Below are 23757 nucleotides of genomic sequence, written 5' to 3'. Positions count from 1 at the left end.
ACTTATATTATAGGGCTCAAGTTATTCCACCTTTGGGCATTAGGAGTTCTTTCAAGGTGGCTTCTGTGCTCTTTTAATATGTCCTCATTCTTTTTTTAATTTTTATGTTTCAGCAGTTCCATACTTTCTAGAACCACAACATGCTCCAGTCTCATTTTGTATTCTTCTTGCCCCAACCCTGGAATCAAGCACTTCCTCCAGGAGACCTGGTTCCTTTTATTGGAGAATGATCTTTAGAAACCAAGATCTAGGCACTAGATATGTTCATTACTACAGGAATGTCACTGTTTTAGACCCTCTCAGTGGACAGAGCTAGGAAATATAAGCACATATACAACCTATATATATATGTACGTATGTATGTATGTATAAATATATGTGGAAAGGAGGAAGGAAGGAAGGAAGAAAGGAAGGAAGGAAGGAAGAAAGGAAGGAAGAATATTCTGTATTTGTCTATATGTATGTATATTTGAAAAACTGAGTTTATACTAACTGATTCCAATTCAACACCATTAGTTCATTATAGCTTTCCTCTTCATTTGTAATTTATTTCACTGGCATTGAGAAAGCTGGCTCTCATTATTTATAATATATTTGCTTATTCATTCAAACCTAGTATACACATAAAGTAGTTTCTGAATTGCTAACCCATATGCCTATGAGAAACACATTTACCAACTAAAGTACAGTTTTTGTATCCTTCCAGAATCCTGCCAAGATACTGCTTTCTAATGTCACTTAGGTTAGTTCTTAAATTGACATTCAGTAAAAGATACTCTTTGTAGTGTGTAGTACTATAGGTTAGGCAAATATATAAACTCATGTATCCAGCTCCACAGCCATGATACAAAACAGCCAGGACATTTCCATCACTCCCCCAAATCCCTCTCTTCATCCTTTAAAATCAGACTTTCCCACCCCTAACCCTTTACAACCATCCCTGTAGTTTTGCTTTTTCCAGCATGTCATATAAATGGAGTCATACAATATGTAGCATTTTGAGTCTGTTTTTTTTTTTAACTTAGTAAAATATTTTTGAGGCTTATCCATGTTGTTTCATGAACAAATAGTTGTTCCTTTTTATTCCTCAGTAGTATTTTATTATATGAATGTACAACAGATTGTTTATTCAGTATTTGGAGGACATCTGGGTTGTTTCCAGTTTGGGGCAATCATGAATAAAGCTGCTGTAAACATTTACATACATGTTTTTGTTTGAACATAAGTTTTCATTTTTCTTGGGTAAAAAAAAAACTAGGAATGGGATCAGTGGGTCATGTGGTAAGTGTATCATGACAGTTTTTTAAAAATAACTGCTTTATTGAGATATTATTTACATATCATAAAATTCATATCATAGAATTCAATGGTTTTTAGTATATTCATAGAGTTGTGCAACCATCATCACTATCTAATTTTAGAATATTTTCGTCACCCCCAAAGGAAACCTCTTATCTATATCTTTCACTCTTGCTTTAGTTTCCTAGGTGGCAGAAAGCAGATACTCAAAATGGGTTGGCTTTAAACAATGCGGATTTATTAGCTTAAAGTTTAAGGCTGTGGGAAGCAGACTTGGCCCAGTGGTTAGGGCATCCGTCTACCACATGGGAGGTCCGCAGTTCAAACCCCAGGCCTCCTTGACCCATGTGGAGCTGGCCCATGTGCAGTGCTGATGCGCACAAGGAGTGCCATGCCACGCGTAGGGGAGCCCCACGCGCAAGGAGTGCGCCCCGTAAGGAGAGCCACCCAGTGCGAAAGAAAGTGCAGCCTGCCCAGGAATGGTGCCGCACACACGGAGAGCTGACACAACACGATGATGCAACAAAAAGAAACATAGATTCCCGTGCCGCTGACAACAGAAGAAGTGGACAAAAGAAGACAACGCAGCAAATAGACACAGAGAACAGACAACCAGGGCAGGGGGGAAGGGGAGAGAAATAAATAAATAAATAAATAAATCTTAAAAAAAAAAAAGTTTAAGGCTTGAGAATGTCCAAATCAAGGCATTATCAAGGTGATGCTTTCTTCCCAAAGACTGGTTGCTGGTGATTTCATGTGGTACCTCTGCCATATGTAAGGCACATCGGGGCATCTGCTGATCGCTCCCATCTCTTCCAGGTTTCACTGCTTTTAGCTTCTTGCTTCCATGGCTTTCTGTGTGTGTGTATTCATCGAATTTATAAAGGACTCCAGTAATAGGATTAAGACCCGTCCTAAATGAGGTGGTTCACACCTTAACTGAAGTAGTCTCATCAAAAGGTCCTATTCTCAGTGGCTCTCATTCTAACACTTATTCTTATCTGAATTTTTTTTTTATTCTAGTCATTCCACTGGGTGTGAAGTGGTGTCTCATTGCAGTTTAGATTTGCATTTCCCTGATGACTAATGATATTGAGCATCTTTTCACCTGTTTATGGGTCATTTGTATGTCTGCTTTGGAGGAATGCCTATTCAGAACCTTTGCTCATTTTTAATTGGGTTATTTGTCTTTTTGTTGATGAGTTGTAAGAAATTTTGTATATATTCAGGATTAAAGTCCCTTTCAGATATATGATTTGCAGGTATTTTCTCCTATTTCACTTTTCACTTTCTTGAAGTACTTTGAAGCATAACAGTTTTAAACTTTGGGGGGAAAAGGTCCTGGGAAGTGGATGTGGCTCAACCCCCTGGGCTCCACCTTACCAAATGGGACATCCTGGGTTCAGGTCCTGGTGCCTCCTAAAAGAAGACGAGCAGATGCTGCTTCCTACCTCAAGGACTTAGATGCCGCCTCCCACTGCAATAAGCTTAGATGCCACCTCTGGCCACAACGAGCTAGGCTCCTCCCTCACCACAACAAGCAGATGCCACAAGCCAGCAGACACCAGAGCCCACAGGGAGCGGACGTGGCTCAGGCTGTTGAGCATATACCTCTCATGTGCGAGGTCTGGGATTCGGATCCTGGTGCCTCCTGGAGAAGGCATGCAAACAATGTGCAGACAGACAAGATAACCATCTGGGGAAGGGGGGAATAAATAAAGAAAAATAAAGTAAATAAATCTTTAAAAAAAAAAAAGGTCCTACTTGCCATGGGTTTATAGCCGTAGGAATGGGTTAGATTTAAGAGCATGTCTTTCTGGGGTGCATACAGCCTCAAACCATCACAACTCTCCATTTCCCTTTTCCCCCTTGCCCCTAGCAACCACTAATCTGCTTTTTGTCTCTATAGATTTACCTATTCTGGAAATTCCATACAAATGGAATCATACAATATGTGGTTCTTATGTCTGGTTTCTTTCACTGAGCATAATGTTTTCAAGGTTCATCCAGGCTATAGCATGTATTAGCTTTTCATTCCTCCTTATGGCTGAATAATATTCCATTGCAAGGATATACCTATGACATTTTATTTATTTATTCATCTGTTGATAGATTGTGTTGATTCTACTTTTTGACTACTTTGAATAATGCTGCTGTGAAAATTTGAATACAAGTTTTTGCATAGACATAGGTTTTCATTTCTCTTGGGTATATACCTAAGAGTGGAATGGCTGGATCATATGATAACTCTCTGTTTAACCATTTGAGAAACAGTTAAGACTGTTTTCCAAAGTGACTGCACTATTTTACAATCCCATCATCAGTATATGAGAGTTCAAATTTCTCCATATCTTTGTCAACACTTGTTATTGTCTATCTTTTTAATTTTAGCCAAATTTGGAGTATAAAGTCGTAGCTCATTGGGGCTTGGTGATACATTTTTAATAAAAAAGAAAGGAAAGTCAGGATTTTAGAATAAAAAGCTATCAAATTGGAAAGTCCTTCAAAATGCACAAAAAGGGAAGCAGATTTGGCCCAATGTATAGGGCGTCTGCCTATTACATGGGAGGTCCAATGTTCAAACCCAGGGCCTCCTGACCCATGTGATGAGCTGGCCCACGCATAGTGCGGATATGCGCAAGGAATGCCCTGCCACGCAGGGGTGTCTCCCGCCTAGGGGAGCCCCACACACAAGGAGTGCCCCATAAGGAGAGCCGCCCAGTGGGAAAAAAGTACAACCTGCCCAGGAATGGTGCTGCACACATGGAGAGCTGATGCAGCAAGATGATGCAACAAAATGAGACACAGATTCCGGGTGCCACTGACAAGAATACAAGTGGACACAGAAGAACACACAGCAAATGGACACAGAGAGCGGACAACTGACGGGGAGGGGGGCGGGGAAGGGGAGATAAATTTTTTTTAAATGCACAAAAAATCCTTTGGACTTGTTGCAGCTCACCAGCTACTTCTTCACTCCCTCTAACAAAACCTCTTTTCCTAAATTCCCAGTATCCAAATGAAGAAAAAAGAGTGATTTCTGAGTTGAGGCTTTTTCCTCATTCTTATGTACTATATAAAAAATTTTTTCTTCTATTTTAAAATTGTATATCTATCAAATTTCAGGTATTTTATTGGCAAAGTGGTTTTCTCAGGGGATTGGATGAGAGGAGGCCTATTCTGGGGACTTGGACACAATGTATAACATCTCTTTGTGGAAAACATTTAAAGCTTCAAATAACTAATTAATAGGTAAAATGTAAAATAGAATCCATCAGAAATTGGAAACTTTCTGAAATGAGTTCCATGAGTAGGAAATATACCCATAAAGGGTATTCCTGAAGGTTCCAAAGCAGACCCCTTGCTTTGCCTATGGAAACCAAGAATTTATTAGTTGAAGTCATGCTTTGAATCCCTCCTTGTTCTCATTTTGATGACAGAATAGGAGAGCCAGGACTTGACTTCCCATTAGGCTTCTAACCTGATTGTTTTAAACCAGTCAGCTGAAAGTAGAAAGGGACATTGACCATATGTTTCTCAGAGTAAAGTTTATTCAAGGTCAGTACTACATTAACTTTAGAGATCATGGCTACAGATTAAATGGATATGATTTCCCTATTGGCCAGATTATGTTTTTTTATTTTTCTGGTCATGATGACTAGACATTAGAATTTCATTAGCAGTTACTATGGACCCTGTTGTGCCAAAGGAACAAGTTTTGGATATTACACAGAATCACGAGCTGTGTTCAATGTTTCTGACAAATAAAGGAAACATGTTCCTTTTTAAAGTTACAAAGCAAAATGATCTCTGACATATCCTCATTATTTTTGGAGGATAGAACAACTCTATAGAAGTCACCACTAGCAGTTTAGTTGACAATCTAATTAAATAGTTGGATGTAAATTATTGTGATATCAGATGGAGCATGAGCAGAAGAAACAGATGCCAATTGTAATAAAAATAACAATAAAATAAAATGAGCAAAATTGAAGCAAAGTTAGAAGCAGAACTTTTGCACACAGAATATCATTAAAACCACACCTCAAAGGAGGTATGGATTTAACAATACATTCTACAGAAAACTATGTTTTAATATCAACTACAATAGATAGTATAACTACAATAATGACAACTCTGAAGCTAGCTGGAAGCTACTTGCATGATAACCTGAAAATGTCAACAATTTTCTGTATTTTGCAACATCTTCAAATTTTTTTCAGGATTCTATTTCCTGACTTTTAAAATGTGAAATAAATCTACAGATTATAATACAGTTTTCCATCTACCTTGAAACCCTGAATTCTTATAAATGTAAAGGCACTTGTATATTATAAAGCTTGATTCAGTTCACATTCAATAGATGAACTGAGCATATGCTTGGCACCTTGCTGTGAATTTCACACATTTCCCTTCATTCAGTTTTCACACTGGCCCTTATATAGTGGTTATTATAGAAGTCAGGTCTACTTTGATCTCAAGGGAGGCCACTCAATTTATATGATCTTAGTCAAAATAAAGGGGAGGAGGAGGATTTATTGAAAGCTCATATTGGGGCAACTCACAGGGTCACAAGAGCCCTTGGAACCAAGGTAGCTCTGGGAAACTTGAGGCAGACACTAGGAATCTGATACCACTAGTTCTCCCTCTCCTTCTCATTCTCTAAGATGTCTCCACATGGCAGGAACTGTGACCACTAGCAACTTTAGGTTTATATTGGTACTAACACTTGCTGTGAAAGGGGGAAGGGCTTCTTTCATGCTGCAACAGAAAAATCCTGAGAAAGGACTTGTATTGGTTGCATGTAGATCATGTGCCCATCCTGGAGCTGTCTTCATGTGCTCAGCCTGGGTCCCATGCCTACCATTAAGGTACAGAAGAAGGGAGAACCATGCTAGACAAAAAAAAATATATGAATCTAGGACTTCTGACTCAAAACCTAGGATTGGCTTTGTGTGTCCTGTACACAGCTCTTTAATGGAGCGGGCTCACCCTTTTATTCTATCTCAGGGAGCCGGTGACATTTGCAAGTAAGAAAGAGCCCCGCTTAGGCTGACCACTTTTGGAAGCAATTCGCCAGAAGCAACACTCCCGAAGGGCGCCCTCAACTTGCCTCAATTTCATTCTCTAAGTCACTGGTTCTCAAAGTGTGGTTTGAATTACTTTTGTGAGATTTAAAAAAAAATTTTGTAGTTTCATTATTTTAATTAAATAAAGCTTAACAAAGCAACTCTATATAAGATAAATCTCCCCCAATTCACAGCATTCCTTCAAACCAGGAATGATAAAAGGGGGGTAAGGAGGGAAACCCCATTTGTAATTGCATAGAAATTCCTATGACAAGAAGTATATGAGATCCAAGAAACTAAAAAATCTGAATACAGCAGCTGTCAAGAACAGTTTGTCAGTTCCTGAACAAGTCAAACAGAATTACCATATGACCTTGCAATTCCACTGCTGGGTAGGCACTCCAAGCAATTGAAAACAGGGACTCAAACAGATGCTTGTACACCAATATTCATAGCAGCATTATTCACAATGGCCAAAAGGTGGAAATGACCCAAGAGTCTATCAAAAGAGGAATGGATAAATAAAATGTGATATTTATTTAACCATAAAAGGCTGATGTTCTGACACATGCTACAACATGAAGAAATGAGTAAAATAAGGACAAAACGGCAAATATTCTATGATTCCACTTAAATGAAATATCAAGAATGGACAGATTCATAGAGACAGAAAATGGATTAGCGGCTACCTGGAGCTGGGGAGTGGTGGAATTGGGGAGTTATTTCTTAATGGTAAGAGTTTCTGTTTGGAGTGATGAAAATGATTAACAAATAGCAGCAATGGTAGTACAACATTGTACAAGTAATTAATGCCACTGAATTGTACACTTGAAAGTGGTTAAAAAAGCAAATTTTATGTTACATGTATGTTACCAAAATAAATTTTTTTAAAATTTAAAAATAGTGGAGCAGTAAGCAGCTCAGGGGTTGAGCGTGTGCTTCACCTGTATGAGGTCCCAGGTTCAATTCCAGGTACCTCCTAAAAAATAAAATAAATAAATAAATCTGAATAGATAAAGAGAGGTAACATGTGTCAGAGAGGAATCTTGGCCATTATATCAATTCTTCTCAAATTAATGCATAGCATGTTTATTTATTAAGTTAACAATCACAACTATAATCAGAAGCCTGATACAGTTTTAGGGGACTTTATAAAATAATTCATTAATTATTCTAGAAGGGCAAATGGGCAAAAAGAATTCCAAATTGTAATTTGGAATTGAGCTGCTTCTCACATGGACTCCCTAGTGGGTTGCGGTGAGAATTTATTTCTCAACAGTGGCAGGGGGCTCATATTGCAGTAGTTTGCAACATAGAGGAAGCACCACAGTCCAATAGAAGACATTCATTATTCAGTAAATAGTGGTAGAAAAATGGGCATGGTGGGACAATACTCTAAAATATCAACTGATTTTTACCTTCAATATTACTCTTTACCATTCAAGCAACATCTTTCTGGGCTCATGGTGTTAAATGAAAAAACATCACTAGAGAATCTTCTGCTTCTGGTATCTTAAAGCTTAAAGCCCCTAGAGAAGTAGAAAGAACTCAGACTGAAAACATTTGGGAGAAAAATCATCAAGGACTAAAAAAAAAAAATCCTCCCCTAGAATTAGATCAAAGTGATCTGGCAACAGGAATTTCAAGGGTGGGATTCAGGAATGTGCATTTTTACAAGCTCTGCAAGGGAATTTTTTGCACTCAAGTTGGAGAAACAGAGGGCTAAATTATAGCACGGTCTGCACATTGGAATCACCCGAGGGCTTGACACATTCCACTTCAAGGCTCATCCCAGAGATCCCATGATTGGGAGGTTTGGGAGGGGAAACAAGGTAGCAGATTTTTTTTTTTTTTTTTTTTTTAATTTTGAAACTGTCTAGGTGATCATAATGACTGGTCAGACCTGGAAGCTCTGGTAAAGCTTATTCAGTAACCTTGTAAGGTAGACAGTTTATCACTGTAGTACGATGATTTTTAAGAATATTACCCCGCCAACACATTTATTTCTTCTTTTTCTACTTATTTTCTAAATTTCCTATGAAAAAAAATAAAATGTGTAAGTGGGATGGAAGGTCTCTATGTAGGGCAGTGGTCTGCAAAGAGTGGTCCCTGGACCAGCAGTATCAGCATCATCAAGGACCTTGTTAGAAATGCAAATTCTGAGTCTTGCCCTAGACTTACCAAATGAAAAACTCTGGGAATGGAGGTGGAGACAGCAACCTGTATTTAAGTGAGCCTCCAGGTGATTCTGACGTACCTTGACATTTGAAAACCAGTGATTTAGAGTGTTCTCAAGCTTGTATATTGGAATTACAGAAAAAAATTAAAACTAATGCCTGGGATCCTCCTCCAGAGATTTTAATTTAATTAGTCAGGTGTGTGGTTTTCCAGGTGATTATAATATTCAACCAAGTTTGAGACCCTCTGGGACTTTGAAAGAGCTCTGCTCTGTCCAAAGCAGAATTCTTTCTAGACTAAAAGTGAAGGTATATTTTTTTAATGAGGGAACAACAGGATTTTAAGAATGGGGTGATTTCAACATTCAAGCATAAGTTTGTTCAAGCAGTGTATATAACAATTTTGGGAAACATTTATGTTTCCTGTTTATAAAGGGCAATTGTCCCCAATTTCTAGGAGACTAAGAATACCTCTATGATTGTAACTGTATTTTTAGTGAGGTTTATATGAGGATCAGTAAATGAATTGGGGGAAGTGTACTTGGCCCAGTGGTTGGGGCGTCCGTCTACCACATGGGAGGTCCGCGGTTCAAACCCCCGGCCTCCTTGACCGCATGTGGAGCTGGCCCATGCGCAGAGCTGATGCGCGTAAAGAGTGCCCTGCCACATAGGGGTGTCCCCCATGTAGGGGAGCCCCACGCGCAAGGAGTGTGCCCCGTAAGGAGAGCCGCCCAGTGCAAAAGAAAGTGCAGCCTGCCCAGGAATGGTGCTGCACACACGGAGAGCTGACACAACAAGATGACAAAACAAAAAGAGACACAGATTCCCGTGCCACTGACAACAACAGAAGCGGACAAAGAAACAAGACGCAGCAAATAGACACAGAACAGACAACCGGGGTGGGGGGAGGAGGAAGAGGGGGAGGGGGAGGGGAGGGGGAGGGGGAGGAGAGGGAGAGGGGAAGGGGCAGGGGGAGGGGAGGGGGAGGAGAGGGGGAGGGGGAGGGGAGGGGGAGGGGAGAGAAATAAATAAATAAAATAAAAAAAAACAAACAAAAAAAGAACTCCAGTCTCATCACAGTTAAAACTTGGTGGGGAATAAAACCTTTAGCCTCTACGTAGTCTTGAAATTCACTGAAGAATTCATCAGCAGCCTTTATATTAGCACTCACTGCCTCACCGGGCCTCACGACACTATGGATTCCGGTCCTCTTTTTAAAATTATCAGACCAATCGTGGCTGGCCATAAAAACTTTAACACTCTCATCACTCAGTTTCGGTTTGTTTTTCAAAAGATCAGCATATAACACTTTCGCTTTTTCACATATCATGGCTTCTGATACACTGTTGCCTGCTAACTCCTTCTTATTTACCCGAATTAATAACAGCTTTTCACCTTCCTCCAGCGTTTGGGAACGCTGCTTTGCTACTGCTTTAACTCCTTTCACAACATCAGCCTTTTCTATCACTTCTTTATCCTTAATGATGGTGGAGACCGTTTTCTGGGTATACCGTATTCCCTAGTAAGATCAGTAATGCAAATACTGCTCTCATATTTATGTGTTATGTGCAAAGTAATTTTCTTTTCTGCTCAGCGCAATCACTACTCACTTTCTTAGGAGAAAAAAAAAAGGCAAAACTACACAAAATGACCACAGAAGCTAAGACGAGACTGCAATGGAATGTGCATAGGGCAAGAGCTACCATGTGACTAATGCATGGCACTTTTTTTTTTTTACTGTTGGGGTAGTGATATTATTATTTGATATTATTTTTGGAATTCATGAGTAATACCAAACTGCCACACTTGGAAACTGGAAGTGTCCCATAATGACTAACAAACAAATGGAAAGCCAGCAACCAGGTGAAGTACTCCAATGGACATGAAGCCAGAGAGAGGTACAAAATCATGTGCAGTCATGTGGCATGCCTTCTATTACAGCCTTCCCCCTTCATCTATCACATCTCCTGAAATTAGCAGTACAGATACTTATAATTTTCTAAGCATCCTATGTCATTTTATGTCTCCCTGACTTTCCTTAAATTTTCTAATTTACTCACACACTCACTTTGAGGACAAGTGGGCTGGCAAAAACCTTTCTTTCAAATCTGACTTCAAGAATCATTTTCACCAAGAAAATCTCCACTCTTGTGTCCCCAAAAGTTGATCTGGCTGTCCCCACTCTACTTCCACAATACCCTCTCTCTTAATAGATTAGCCAGTTTAATCCATGCTCTCCATTTCTCTTGGGAAAAACAATGACTGATTCCCACAGCAAACTCAGTGTTCATAGGCAGTAGGAAACTCTGGAAGCCCAGACACTTCTGTTCTACACTGTGTGCTTCCTGAAATCCATTGAGGGGAAACTACTGTAGTTTGCCCAGTCTGCTATGACAAATACCAAAGACTAGTGGCTTAAACAACAGAGATTTATTGTTTCAGTTTGGGAGACTAGAAATCTAAATTCAGGTTTTCATCAGGATCAAGCCTTCTTTGCAGTCTGTAGCATTCTGGCAGTGACTTGCTGGCAATCCATTATCAAACTCTCCCTCCATCCCCTGGCCATCTCCCTCTCCATCTGTCCCCTATTGTGTCCACATTTCCTCTGCTTATAAAGACTCTTACCATCCTGGAACAGGGCCCACCCTAATCCAGTTTGATCTAATTTTAACTAATAACATCTTCAAAAGTCCTATTTACAAATAAGTTCACTTTCACAGGACCAGATTCAATCCATAACATGGAAGGTATATAAAAATCTTGAAGGAATCTTCATTTGGATTACTTCTTTTTTTTATTTATCTAATTTTTTTTTTTCCCAAGAGAGGGAACTTTTTAAAAAAAGATTTATTTATTCCTCCCCACCACTGTCTGCTCTGTATCCATTCACTGTATGTTCTTCTGTGTCTGTTTGTCTTCTCTTTTCGGCAGCACCAGGAACCGATCCTGGGACCTTCCAGAGTGGGAGAGGCGCTCAATCTCTTGTACCACCTCAGCTCCCTGAGGTTGCGTCTCTTACTGTCTCTCCTCCGTTGTCTCTTTTTGTTGCATCCTCTTGCTGCACCAGCTCTCTGCTTTGGCCAGCTCGCCGTGTGGGCCAGCTTGCCTTCACCAGGAGGCCTCGGGAATGAAAACTTGGGCCTCCCATATGGTAGACAGGAGCCAATTGCTTGAGCCACATCTGCTTCCCAGATTCCTTCTTAAGTGCCCTTAGTTTCTAACTCCATTTTATGGAGTTCCAAATGAGAAACTGTTGAAGATGTATCATGAGAGTGGTTTATGGAACTCCAAGAGCAAACCCCAAATAAAAGGGGCAACCACATCAACAGAGAGGTGAATTGTATATGTGTTTTGAGTCCAAATAAAATGTCCAGGGTGCATACATATCATTTTTTACCTATCCCAAACATGTATTGTACTAAAATGATGTGGCAGGAGGAGAGGATGGTGTGAAGGGGTAAGGGAGTGTGTCTCCTTTACTGGATAGTGAGATTCCTAAAGATGGGGATCCTGTCTTGTTCATCTTGGTCGTATTTGTGACTGGGAAGAATATTTTCTTCTTAACCCAAAGAAACTGCTGCAATTATTAAAGTTTAATTATTAAATTAAAGTTTGATAATTAGGTCTCTTTAAGTATTTATGCATTTCAGCCACTAGGGGGCAATGTAGTTGCATTCCCTTTGGAATGACTACCCAGGGGAGGTGCCTCCAAAGCTCTCCAATCAAACCTGATTCCTTGAAAGGTAATGAGCCCTCCTAAAATGTGTTGGAGAACATAGCATAAATATCTTACTAACACTGAATTTTTTGTGTGTCCATGTTTCCCCCTTTCATTTGGAGGTGCTGACTGATTGCATCTTTTCTAAACAATATAGGAACTAATTGGTAATCACCACCACATTAAGTTAATCAAGCCCAGGCAGTGCATGGCAGGAAGAAAAAACAAAAACAAAAATCCTCGTGTAGATGTTGTGAATAGTACTGGTACATTGGTACAATGTAGGCAGTAGTGGCTTACCGAGGAGTCTTGGAGGAAACACTTACTAAGGAAGTTCTGGAGAGTGTGTCATATGATTGGATAAACCTCAACCCTTCCTCCCTTCCTCTGAATGAGTCTTCTCCAGTCCTGATGTGCCAGAATCAAAGACTGAGAAAATTAGGCTTTTAGCTGCTCATATCTTTTCAGAAGAAATGTCCTCTCCTAGGAGTAGTGAGATGACAAATAATTCAAGACATTGCCTTTAAAAGAAAAGACCGTGGGAAAATAAAAAAGAACGATTATTTTACTTTTAGAAAGTTGTCATACTGAATTACAACTAAAGTGATGATCTTTGAAGTACAAGGGTCATAAACAACCCAGGGTCAAAGGAGGAGAAGCCTCCTATTTCACAAGTCTTTAGAGGTATTAAAAGGATATCCGTTCCAAAGTACTATTTGAGATTTAATTACTAAAACAAGATAAACAGCCCAGTTTACAATTATCATGGGGTCCTGTAATAGTTGACATAAAGGCTGAGTGATTCAGTGGATGGAGCAACTGGGGAGTCAGGTGACCTGGGTCTGAGTCTCAGTTTTGTCCCAAACTAGTTGGGCAACTACAGTCTGGCTGCCTCTTGTCCCTGAACACCTCTGCTCATCTGTGACACACAGGGGTAAGGAAATTGGACAAGTGATCTGAAAACCTCTCCCAGGTCCAAACAATCATATAGTTCTTCTCCAGGAAGTAACTCTTAGGGATTTGCCCTTAACTTCCCTCTGTTTCAAGAAAACAGCTTTTTAGGGCAATATGAAAAAATGCAACATTCATGCAAATCGTTCTTTCTCCATCCACACTTAGTTTTCCTTTTCTCCCATGGCAGGATCTGGCAGAGTCCAAGATATGGTTGGAACTGATACAAAAGGATTTTTCCAGTAAAATAAGTACGGGATGTTGCTGTTTAAACTTCACACAAATTCAGTATGTGTTAGTTTCTGTGCACACAGAAACTCAAACCAAGTATTTGCCCTCTAGCTGCTCACAATTTAAAGGAGTGGTGGTAGCTTATATATTCAAAATGAGTAAGAAAATAAATATACTGACATCTCAAAACTGTACAAATATTCAGACTGCCATTTAAGTTTCTGACTTCTGATATATTTTTCTTTCCCACCTTCCCATGGAGAAAGCCAGTAAATGAAAACTCACATCTGCAGGTGTCTGGGAAGCTGGAAGTCTTCCAGAAGTACAATTAGATATAAAGGACAAGTCATCTTCCTCTCCTTAGAATAAAATTTCTCCAGCCCTTTCACAGAAGGAAGGTCAGCATTGGAATGAGAAGTGGGGTCTTGTGTGTCTTTTTGGTATTTTGCGGGATGCCATCATATTGATCTGTTCGTGCAAGGAGTTTGGGTGAGACATCAAGGTACTTGTCACTTAGTACAATTTCTCCCATTTTTTATTCAGAATTCTCTGACATTTGGGATCTTCTAGACCAGGGGTTCTTAACCGTTTTTGTTCCATGGTTCCCTTTGCCAGTCAGGTGAAAACCATGGACTCCTTACTAAGTCCACACTATGTGTATTATTTAATAAGCATATCACACCCGCACCAACACGGACCCCTGTTAAGAACCCCTGTCATCTAGAGTGTTGCCTAATGTTGTCCTCTGCTGATGCCTTAGAACCCTAGGGCTCAGGCCGTAAGTCTCGCAACTCGTGTCTCCTCTTACTGCTTCCCCACAGAGCCCACGCCAGTTGCTGAATACACAGAAGTACTGCGTGATGGCTTCAGAGGTGAAATGAAGCAAGTCATGGTGCTACCATTGACCGAGACCTAGGGCTGGCCATGCTCACTTGATTTTGTGGCGTGGCAGTGCCTCAGCGAAGTCATCTGCAGCATGAAGATCCTACTGTGAGCTCCAAAGGAGTGAATTCCCGCAGACCCTTTAGCTGCTAAAGGGTTGCCCCGAGCATAGTGCACCGGCGAGCAGTGTGTCTGTGATTTTATTACGGTCATGTATGATGATACTCGTGGAGCAAGCCTGGACTGTGGAGACTGACAGCCTGAGTTTGAATCCCCTCACTAAGAATATAACTCTGCAAACGTCTGAAAGCATCAGTGCCTCAGTTGCATCACTTGTAAAACCAGGAGAAAATAGGACAGGGGTGGGGTGGGTTAGGGGGTGGAGTGGGTGGGCGTGAGGATTGACGGAAGAGCTCAGCGTGTGCAGAGGAGGGTTAAATGTTAACCGCCGTCGTTATCACAGCACATGAGGAAGGGTTTGGCGTCCGTGCCCTCAGAAGACCATGCCAACAAGCGTGGCAGTCCCAAACGTCCGTGCCGGTGACTGAAGTCCAACGCCTGAGTTCTTGAGTCCCAGGGGCAGGCAGGCTTCTCTGAAGAGGCACGGGCGTGGGGACGGGGGGACGCTCGGGGACTCGCTGGGGGTGGGGGAGACGGGAAGGGAGAGGCGGGGACGTGAGGGAGGGTGCGGGCGAGAACGAACTTCGTCCCGGGGCCCGCGGGCCGGCAGCGCGGGGCGCCGGGTCCTGCCTCGCGCCCGGGGTGGCGGGGCGCGCTCGGGCGGGGCGGGCGGCGGCGGCCGCCGGGCTCCTGGGCGCTGCCCGCTGCGCGGACGGGGCGGAGAGGAGCCGGGCAGGAGGAGGAGTAGAAGGAGGGGGCTGGTCTAGGGAAGTGCGACGTGTCTGCGGAGCCTTTTTATACCTCCTTGCCGCGAGCCCGCGGCAGCTCCTGCCGCCGCCGCCGTCCGGGCGTCCTGCGCTCTCTGCCGCGAGTCCCCGCGCGCCGGGCACCCCCGCCGCCAGCCAGCATGTCCGGGATCAAGAAGCAGAGGACGGTAGGCTTCAGCCGCCTGCCTTCCCCCTCCTCTCCGAGGGTGCGGCGCCCACCACCCGCCACCCCCGCCCCGGGGCACTCGGGCGCACCGGCCCTCGGAGCAGGAGGAGGAGGAGCGCGGAGGAGGGAGAGAGAGGGGGCGAGGCTGGGGCCCGGGGTTCGGGACAGCCCTCACCCGCTGGTCCCTTCTCCCCGCGCCTTTGGGAACCTTGCCTTGTCGAGCTCGTCACGCCCGGGGCAGACAGACCTCCCGAGCCGGCGGCGTGGGTCCCCATCGAGAGGAAGGACCGCAGCTAGGGAATTTCCTTCCTTCCCCAGACCCGCCTTTTCGTGTGCGGGGTCTCTGCGCAGCCGACCGGGGGTGGGCTGAGCGTCTCCGCTTCTCTCGGGTCTGGTCTCTGGCTGCGCTCAGCGGACAGTCTTCGGGCTTTTGTCCATGGAACCTCCTTGGTGTGGACTTTAATGACAGACTTTCTAGAGGAAACCGCACTTATCTAGGCTGACTGGAGGAAATTGCATTTCTGCTCTGGCAGGCTTTAACCCTCCAGCTTCGTTCAGCCCCTTATTGGCATTGGGCTACGACCTCGAACTCAGGAGTGAAGGGCTCCTCGGTGTGGCGAGGAAAAGTGAAGGCACTGTGGAAGGGGCTCATTTTTATCCAGGATTAATCTAGGCCGTCCCCGTAATGGGAACTCTGAGGGCGTGACGGAGAGAAAAGTTCCTTTCCTATTGCTCAACACGGGCTCTTAAAATTTTGCATCCTTGGAAGTCGCAGCAGCAATCCTAGGCTCGTGGAGCTGGAAGGAGCCTCGTAGACTGCATGTGGGCCATCCCAGACGTGGCTGCTGAGCGCTCAGATGGTTGCTGGCGCCATTGAATGGGTTAGCCCCTCTCGAATAGTTAGAATTATGCTTGACACACAATACGTGCTCAAAAAACGTTCATTACTACGAATCCATAATGCTTATGACTGAAATATCTTTGAGGTGTATTTGTGGTAGGCTGGGGAGGAGGCGAAGAAACCTGGCAATGGCGTGGGAGAGTGGAGGGGCTGGAGGCCTTGGCTGGAGCAGCAAGGGAAGGGGCTGGGGGTTCTGTGGCTTCCGGGAACTCCACTGGACCAGCAGGAGGGTCTAGGAGGAAGGTGGCTTCAATTTGGGGGGGAAGTGGTCCAAGTGCCTTCAATAGGAGTGATTTTAAAGGAAGACTGTCAGTATTATTATCTATTTTTTAAGAGAAAACCACTTATGTTTTATTTCTATTTCATTTGATTAATTTTGTAAAATCTTCTAAGTGACACCAAGTTTCTGTGACACTTAGTGACTTTTTAGATCAGTGGGGTTTTAATTCTCACCTCCCTGTTTTGAGTCAAGAATTGTTTCCTCAGGTCTGCGGGGGGTTTTGTCAAGCATTAGTAAGGAAGGGATGGGTGTCTTTTTCTCTCAGGCCTCAGATTAGCAAGAGCCTGTGAAACAGAAGGTTTGAGAATAGTTGCTTTACAAACTGATCACAGGGACTCTGCTCAGTCAGAGACAGTGAGAAATTTGAAGGCCAGAGGGTTTAAGTCCTTTTACTCACACGTTTTGAACCTTCTGTGTTTTGTTTTGAATGTGTGTTATGTGTGTGTGTATTATGAAGCAGACACGTAAAACAAGACTACATAATAAAATGTTGTATATAGGATTAAATTAACACCTGAAAAAGCTAACAGAACTTCTGAGTTTTTATTTACTCAACAGAATTATAATCCAACCACCAACCCACCTTCTCAAAAGGGCCAGGCAGGTACAACTGGGTAAAGCAAACCAGTTATGAATGTATATAAAATCTCCCACATTTAAATATTGGCTCAAAATGTTTTTTGGAAGCTTGCTGGCTGAAAACACATAAGTGACCTCTGAACAAATCAGTTTATTTGAGGAGTCTTGCTGGTCTAGAAAGCTAGTCATGGAATGAGGCTGAGCTGATGTTTTTGGGGACTGAGAAATCATTACATTATTCTCTACATTGTCAGCAGAGAACAGTCAACTCACGCAGGAGCCACTGCAGTAGCTTCAAATACTTGAACCCCCACCATGTGCTGGACTGAGTATTGTGGTGGATGTATCTGCCCTTTTTCCACATGCTCTGGGTGAACGTAGTCTTTTCAGTTTAGACCATTCTAGAAAGAATAAATAGTTTTGGCTTAAATGAAAGAGTGTAGGATGATTTTCTCACAAACTTCCGAAAGAATGAAACGTTCTTTTAAAAAGGAAGGTAGAGTACTAGCATGTTTGTTTTGTACTAGACATTCTTACCATGGAAACCAAAGAAACAGCTACCTGTCATAGCCCTCTCCCCCACCCTTGACTTATCCTGACCCCTGCCTTCCCAACACACACACACACACACACACACAGAAACCCTGGAGAAGGAAAGAGACCAACTACCTCCAGAGGACTGGGAAGAAAAGAAGGCACAAGCTTGGTCTTTTCTTCTTGCATCATATCCTGGGTTAAGATTTTTTGGGGCTCATGTTATTATGTCCTGGAAACACACTATCTAAAACAGTCAGCTGAGATATGAAAATACTTTCTAAAAGATCAAATAAGCCAATGGTTGGGAAGGAATAAAGTGGTGTTGAAAAATGTAAAGCTCTCCATAAATGTAAGGGATTACCTACCATTTTATTATTTTCAAAAATTGTGCAACACTGCATTATTTCCCTGGAAGTATCTACCATAAAAAAACAACAACAACAACTATTTGAAGAGACTACCTAAGGTGAGACATGAATTTATAGATGAGTAATCATTGGGAAGAAGGAATAACAAATATTTAATATAGGCCGGCCCTTGATCAAGCTATAATTCCTTTCATGCCCACAACAGCCCTCATTCCGGAACACTGAGCCTCATCTTCAGAGGAGGAAAGATGCCAGGAGCAGGGCTGGATTTGAATCCAACACTAAAGCACATGCTTTTGCTCCCTCTATTACTTTGTTTTAGGACGTAACCTCTTTGGCACATAGTTTCTTCCCCTGGATAGTGGGTGTAATAATGACTTACCTCTTGGAATTGTTGTGAAGAATAAATAAAATAACAACTAAAAAGTGTCCTTCGAGAGCTGATATGACTTCAGCAGTTGAGTGCCCACCTCACACATGGGAGGTCCCAAGTTTGGTTCTCAGTGGCTCCTAAAGAAAAAACAAACAGACAATGAGCAGACAATGAGTGCAAACAATGAGAGAGAAAAAACCAAAAACAACCAAACAGATGAGGGAGCCATCTGGGATGGGAATGGAAAGCAGCTGAAAATAACAAGTATTGGCAAGGATGTGGCAATATGGGAACCCTTGTGCAATGTTGATGGGAACGTAAAGTGGTGCAGCTACTGTGAAAATGGTTTAAAAAAAGAGGGGGAGGGTCCTTCCTGCACATTGCCAGACTAAGTACCCATATACAGTAGCTATTATTATTATTATTATTATTATACCACACTGTAGTGGTTTGGCAAGTAAGGAGAAGAAAGCACAGGTCAGACAATTCTGAAGGCTCAGTAAACAACCACCACTAGAATATGTAATAATGGCAAACAAAAATAGAGACATAAAGGTGACAATTTGAATACTTATTGGGAAAAGCTGGATAAAAGAGGAAGGTTGGTAAATATGTAGCTGCACCAGAGTTTTTGCCAACAACTCTGATGACTAAGAAGGGCAATCTTGGTTAAGTAATTATTGGACTAACATCTCTCTACTCTTCCTGTGTCTTCAGCTGTTTCCAGATCCACCTTAAAACTAATGTTGTCTGATTCATGCTATTATTTTATAGCCACCCTTTATCAGATTATCTTTCGGACTTTAGTAGAATTAAAGATAAATGCCATACATTCTGGGCTTTGTGTCTCTGAGAGAGTTATCTTTATGTTTCATCACTTTTCTGTTAATGCACATGGCTCTGTGGTTTGCTTAGGAGATAATTGGGCTTAGCTTGAACATAGAACCTTTAGGGAGTGAGAGTCTAAGAAAGGAATCAGTGATGTCAATCTCAGTCCTAGGAGATCACTGTTTATTTCAAAATCCATCACTGAAAAGTAATTGGCTCTCGTTAGTTACTGTGTTTGCAAAATTTAGAAAATCTCAGAAACTAAGAGTAAATAAACAAAAATAAAATGGTAGCTCAGCTGACCTTCAGCCCTGGGCTGCATTTGTTCATTTGATAGCTGAAACGGCCTGTATGCCCAGCACCTGGCACAGAGCCTGGCATGGGAGTTGCTCAATAGGTGTTGGATTAATGAGTGAATACACGGCTACAGAATTCATTCGAGGATGGATTTGCTTTTAGGATCTTTATTTGTGTTATATCCCCCCTCTGCCCTCTTATCCGTCTATTCTTGTGTGCTTCAATTGTTTGACAGGGTATTTGATATTACTGCTAACTTGGAGGGATACTTGGAAGCCCAGGACTAATGACTTTTGTAAAGGATTTGCTTTTGTTTCAACCAAGTGCCTGGTGGCACTACCAGTCAGGAAACATTTTAACTAAGTTCTCGGCTTAACCTTTTCTGGACCATCCAGGTAATGTGAATTTGGGTTGCAATTTTTCACACAAGGGCTAACTTGAGCATACGTCTCAGGCACCCCTCCCCACCCCCTTACATACACTTTCCGTGCCAAGGCAACTGTCCTACTTGGTTGGGGTAGGGGTGGCTTTCTGGTTCACCCTTAATTTTAGGGTGTAGTCCTTTGGAGTCCCAGCTTAATGTGAGAAAGGCCTTTTTTTTTTTAAGATTTATTTTTTATTTATTTCTCTCTCCTCTCCCCACCCAGTTGTATGCTCTCTGTGTCCATTCACTGTGGTTCTTCTGTGACTGCTTCTATCCTTATCAGCAGCATGGGAATCTGTGTATTTTTTTGTTGCGTCATCTTGTGTCAGCTCTGCGTGTGTGCAACGCCATTCCTGGGCAGGCTGCACTTTCTTTCACGCTGGGCGGCTCTCCTTATGGGAGGCACTCTTTGCACGTGGGGCTCACCTACACGGGGGACACCCCTGCGTGGCAGGGCACTCCTTGCACGCATCAGCACTGCATGTGGGCCAGCTCCATATGGGTCGAGGAGGCCCGGGGTTTGAACCTTGGACCTCCCATGTGGTAGGTGGACGCCTTATCCATTGGGCCAAGTCCGTTTCCCTGAGGAAGGCCTTTTTATTCTCTCCACTTGGGTGGGCTCTGGGCTTCTATTCCCCCTCCCCCAGTGAGGCTGTCAAAATTGGTTCAAATAAGCCCCTATCAGCAAATATGCACCTATCAAGACAAAAGTGGCTCCCTGACTTCTCCCAGATTTTGGCATGACAGTTTCTTACTATCTTATCAGCTAGTTGATGTTTCAAATTAGATTATTTTACATCAAAACCAACAGTTTTAATTATTTTGGGCAGATGGATTAGTCTGAATAACTAGTCCATCATTGCTGAGAAAAACAAATCTCTGCCTCTTTTTGAATCCTCTGTATCATTAATATTTCATATTTTTACCTCCTCTTCCTAAATCATTATTTTAAATGGTGAACTTTTAAGAACAAATGAACTGAAATCATCTCACTAGTCAGAAATATTTCATTTAATCTTTTTTCCTACAGAGTGCTACAAATTCTGTCTTCTTGTTTCTCTTTCCTGCCCCCCCCTTTTTGATGTCCCAATTTTTTTCAATTTGTAATAAACTGATGCACAAGAAAATAGTTTTTCTCTTAGCAAAAGAGCCACTGTATTAAAACTTGAAATATAACTTGCCTCTGATGTTATGAGATGTGTAGAATGACTTTTCATCAGTTGGTGGTTGTGACTTCCTTTAAAATCTTTTCAGCAACTCTTTCTGCATTTCAAATTTATTCCTAAAATTGATTTTTCTGTAATTAGTGTTATGGAAGCATGACTGCATCATAACCGAGACAAATTTGGTCTTTCTTGTACCAAATATTAACTTCTGGTAATACAAGTATATAACTGTGACCTTTTATAAAGCTTTGCTAAAGTAATTACATAAATATATTAAAGGCTGCATCATTAAAGCTGATCATTTCCATGCTAGGTTAATATCTGCTTTAAATATCTGGTTAAAATCTGCTTGATTTTTATCCACTTAAGGTTCTACATCCATTCTAATAATTCTTTTCTTTTGTTCATTTGTTCATTCATTCACTAATTCATTATTCATTCATTCATCCTTTTATTTATTATGCCTGATATGGGTTTGTAAAATCATTTGCAGACTTATTGACATAAACTACCTACAGTAGAGTCTGAGATTTCATCCCCATATACCTCATTCATCTATACCCTTCCCCAGTCATTATTTATGTATGGATAATTCATGCATTCAAAATTTCCAGCAAAAAATGGCAATTCAACACATTAGTTATTGTTTTTATCTAATATTTTTTCTAGTGTTAAAACCCAGATTAACTTTTAGGCCTCCACTGGTAGTCCCATTGTAAATTATTTTGTTTTCTTTAAGATCCCTAAAATCCTTTGCCTTTTTAGTTTGTGTCAAAATCCTCACTTTGTTCATTTCATTTACTCAAAAAATGTTTATTGAATGCCCAATCCAGCAATTGTGCTTGTGATAATTAGCAAGAGCTACTAAAGTCTTATTTATTTAATTATGGTTTTTTATCCATTCAAATTCTGCATTTGAGTCTGTTCTAAACACAGCATTTACTCTTTCCAGCTGTAACACCTTAATCACCACCTTTATATTCTATCAGCCTTTTGCTCAGTAAGTTTTGCAGTGGCCTTGGGCCAAAAACAATAAAATTCCCAACTGGCTTTTCTTACATTTTTAAAAATATTTTTTATCTACTAAGTTGAATTTGAAAATTATTTACTTTTCACCCTGGCTGCTCGTACTTAAAAAATAAAAAAAGACATAGAGAAATTGAGAGGTGAAGAATTTTCTTATTTGTCTGTTTTTTGTTTATTATTATTATTAAAGATTTATTTATTTGTCCTCCCCCCCCCCCCATCTGCACTCTGTCCATGTGCTGTGTATTCTTCTGTGTCTGCTTGTATTCTCATTAGGCAGCTCTGGGAACTGATCCTGGGACCTTTCAGAGTGGGAGAGAGGCAATCACTTTTCTTGTACCACCTCAGCTCCCTGTTCTGCTACGTCCTCATATTTTCTCTCCTCTGTGTCTTGTGTCATCTTGCTGAGCCAGTGCTCCGAGTCAGCCGATACTCCTGCATGGGACGGCATTCCTGCATGGAACGGCGCTCTGCATGGGCCAGCTCACTGCCTGGTCCACCTTGCCCTCACCGGGAGGCCCTGGGCATAAAACCCTTGACCTCCTACATTGTAAACAGGAGCTTGCTTGAGCCACATTGGTTTCCCTATTATTATTATTATTATTGAAATAATGAAAATGCTCTAATAATGGTTGAAGTGCTGTATGCACAACTATGTGATTATAGCAGATACCATTGATTGTACACTTTGGATGAACTGTATGCTTTATCACTATGTATCAGTAAAATTAAAGTGTTTAAAAATAATTGAGGGAAACAGATGTGGCTAAACCAATTGGGCTCCCATCTACCATACAGGAGGTCCAAGGTTTGATGCTCAGGGCCTCCTGCTGAAGGCTGGCCCATGCGGTGAGCTGGCCCACGCAGAGTGCCAGCCCATGTGGAAGTGCCACCCTACTTGGGAATCCCGCCAAGTGTGGGAAAAGTGCCCCGCACAGGAGTGCTGGCCGACACAGAGAGCTGGCACAGCAAGGTGACACAACAGACACAGAGGAGAGAAAATAAGATGTAGCAGAACAGGAAGTTGAAGTGGTACAAGAGGGTAATTGCCTCTCTCCCATTCCAGAAGATCCCAGGATTGGTTCCCAGGAGCCGCCTAATGAGAATACAAGCAGACACAGAAGAACACACAGTGAAGGGACACAGAGAGCAAACAATGGGGGAAAAGGGGGAATGGGGAGAATGGAAGGGGAGACATTTTTTAAAATTGAAAAATGAAAAAGAATCCTACCATTTTACTACTAGGAAGAAAATTAAGAGCATATCTTCTTCAAATCTTTGATATTGTAGTTGGGGCTGGGTCTTCGCTAAGGCCCCTTGACCATCTTTCTGGCTGGGCTGATGATACTTTCACCCAGCTGAAACTGTGATCTTCCAACTGCATGTGTAGCACTTTTCTCTTTATCACAGACCTTTGCATGTGTAGCACTTTCCTTTTTATCACAGACCTTTGAAAATGGCCCTACCCATTTTCTTTTTTTTTTTTTTAAAGATTTATTTATTTATTTAATTCCCCCCTCTCCCCCGGTTGTCTGTTCTCTGTGTCTATTTTGCTGCATCTTGTTTCTTTGTCCGCTTCTGTTGTCAGCAGCACGGGA

At 41.9% G+C, this 23757-nt stretch overlaps 1 protein-coding gene and 1 long non-coding RNA gene across 6 annotated transcripts in view; one reads left to right on the top strand and one right to left on the bottom strand.

The window, feature by feature from the left end:
• Positions 1-10960: 10960 nt before the first annotated feature.
• On the bottom strand, positions 10961-15337 carry LOC105746703 (uncharacterized). The gene is made up of 3 exons (XR_001118986.3): positions 15249-15337; positions 13731-13913; positions 10961-12784 (listed from the first exon to the last, which is right to left on the bottom strand). It is a non-coding gene; the product is annotated as an uncharacterized lncRNA (long non-coding RNA).
• PAPSS2 (3'-phosphoadenosine 5'-phosphosulfate synthase 2) overlaps positions 15278-23757 on the top strand; it is an 84653-nt gene continuing 76173 nt past the window's right edge. For 3 of the 5 annotated variants that reach the window (XM_004464530.5, XM_004464528.5, XM_058298842.2), the window contains exon 1: positions 15278-15381. In XM_004464530.5, coding sequence (XP_004464587.1) covers positions 15355-15381 — 27 coding nt within the window. In that variant the 5' untranslated portion in view covers positions 15278-15354. The remainder of the gene's footprint in view (positions 15382-23757) is intronic. The other 2 variants (XM_071215791.1, XM_004464529.4) reach the window with 1 other exon arrangement.

The sequence above is a fragment of the Dasypus novemcinctus genome, chromosome 6 (assembly GCF_030445035.2).
Source record: "Dasypus novemcinctus isolate mDasNov1 chromosome 6, mDasNov1.1.hap2, whole genome shotgun sequence".
NCBI lineage: Eukaryota > Metazoa > Chordata > Mammalia > Cingulata > Dasypodidae > Dasypus > Dasypus novemcinctus.
This window is presented reverse-complemented; position numbering and strand designations above follow the sequence as displayed.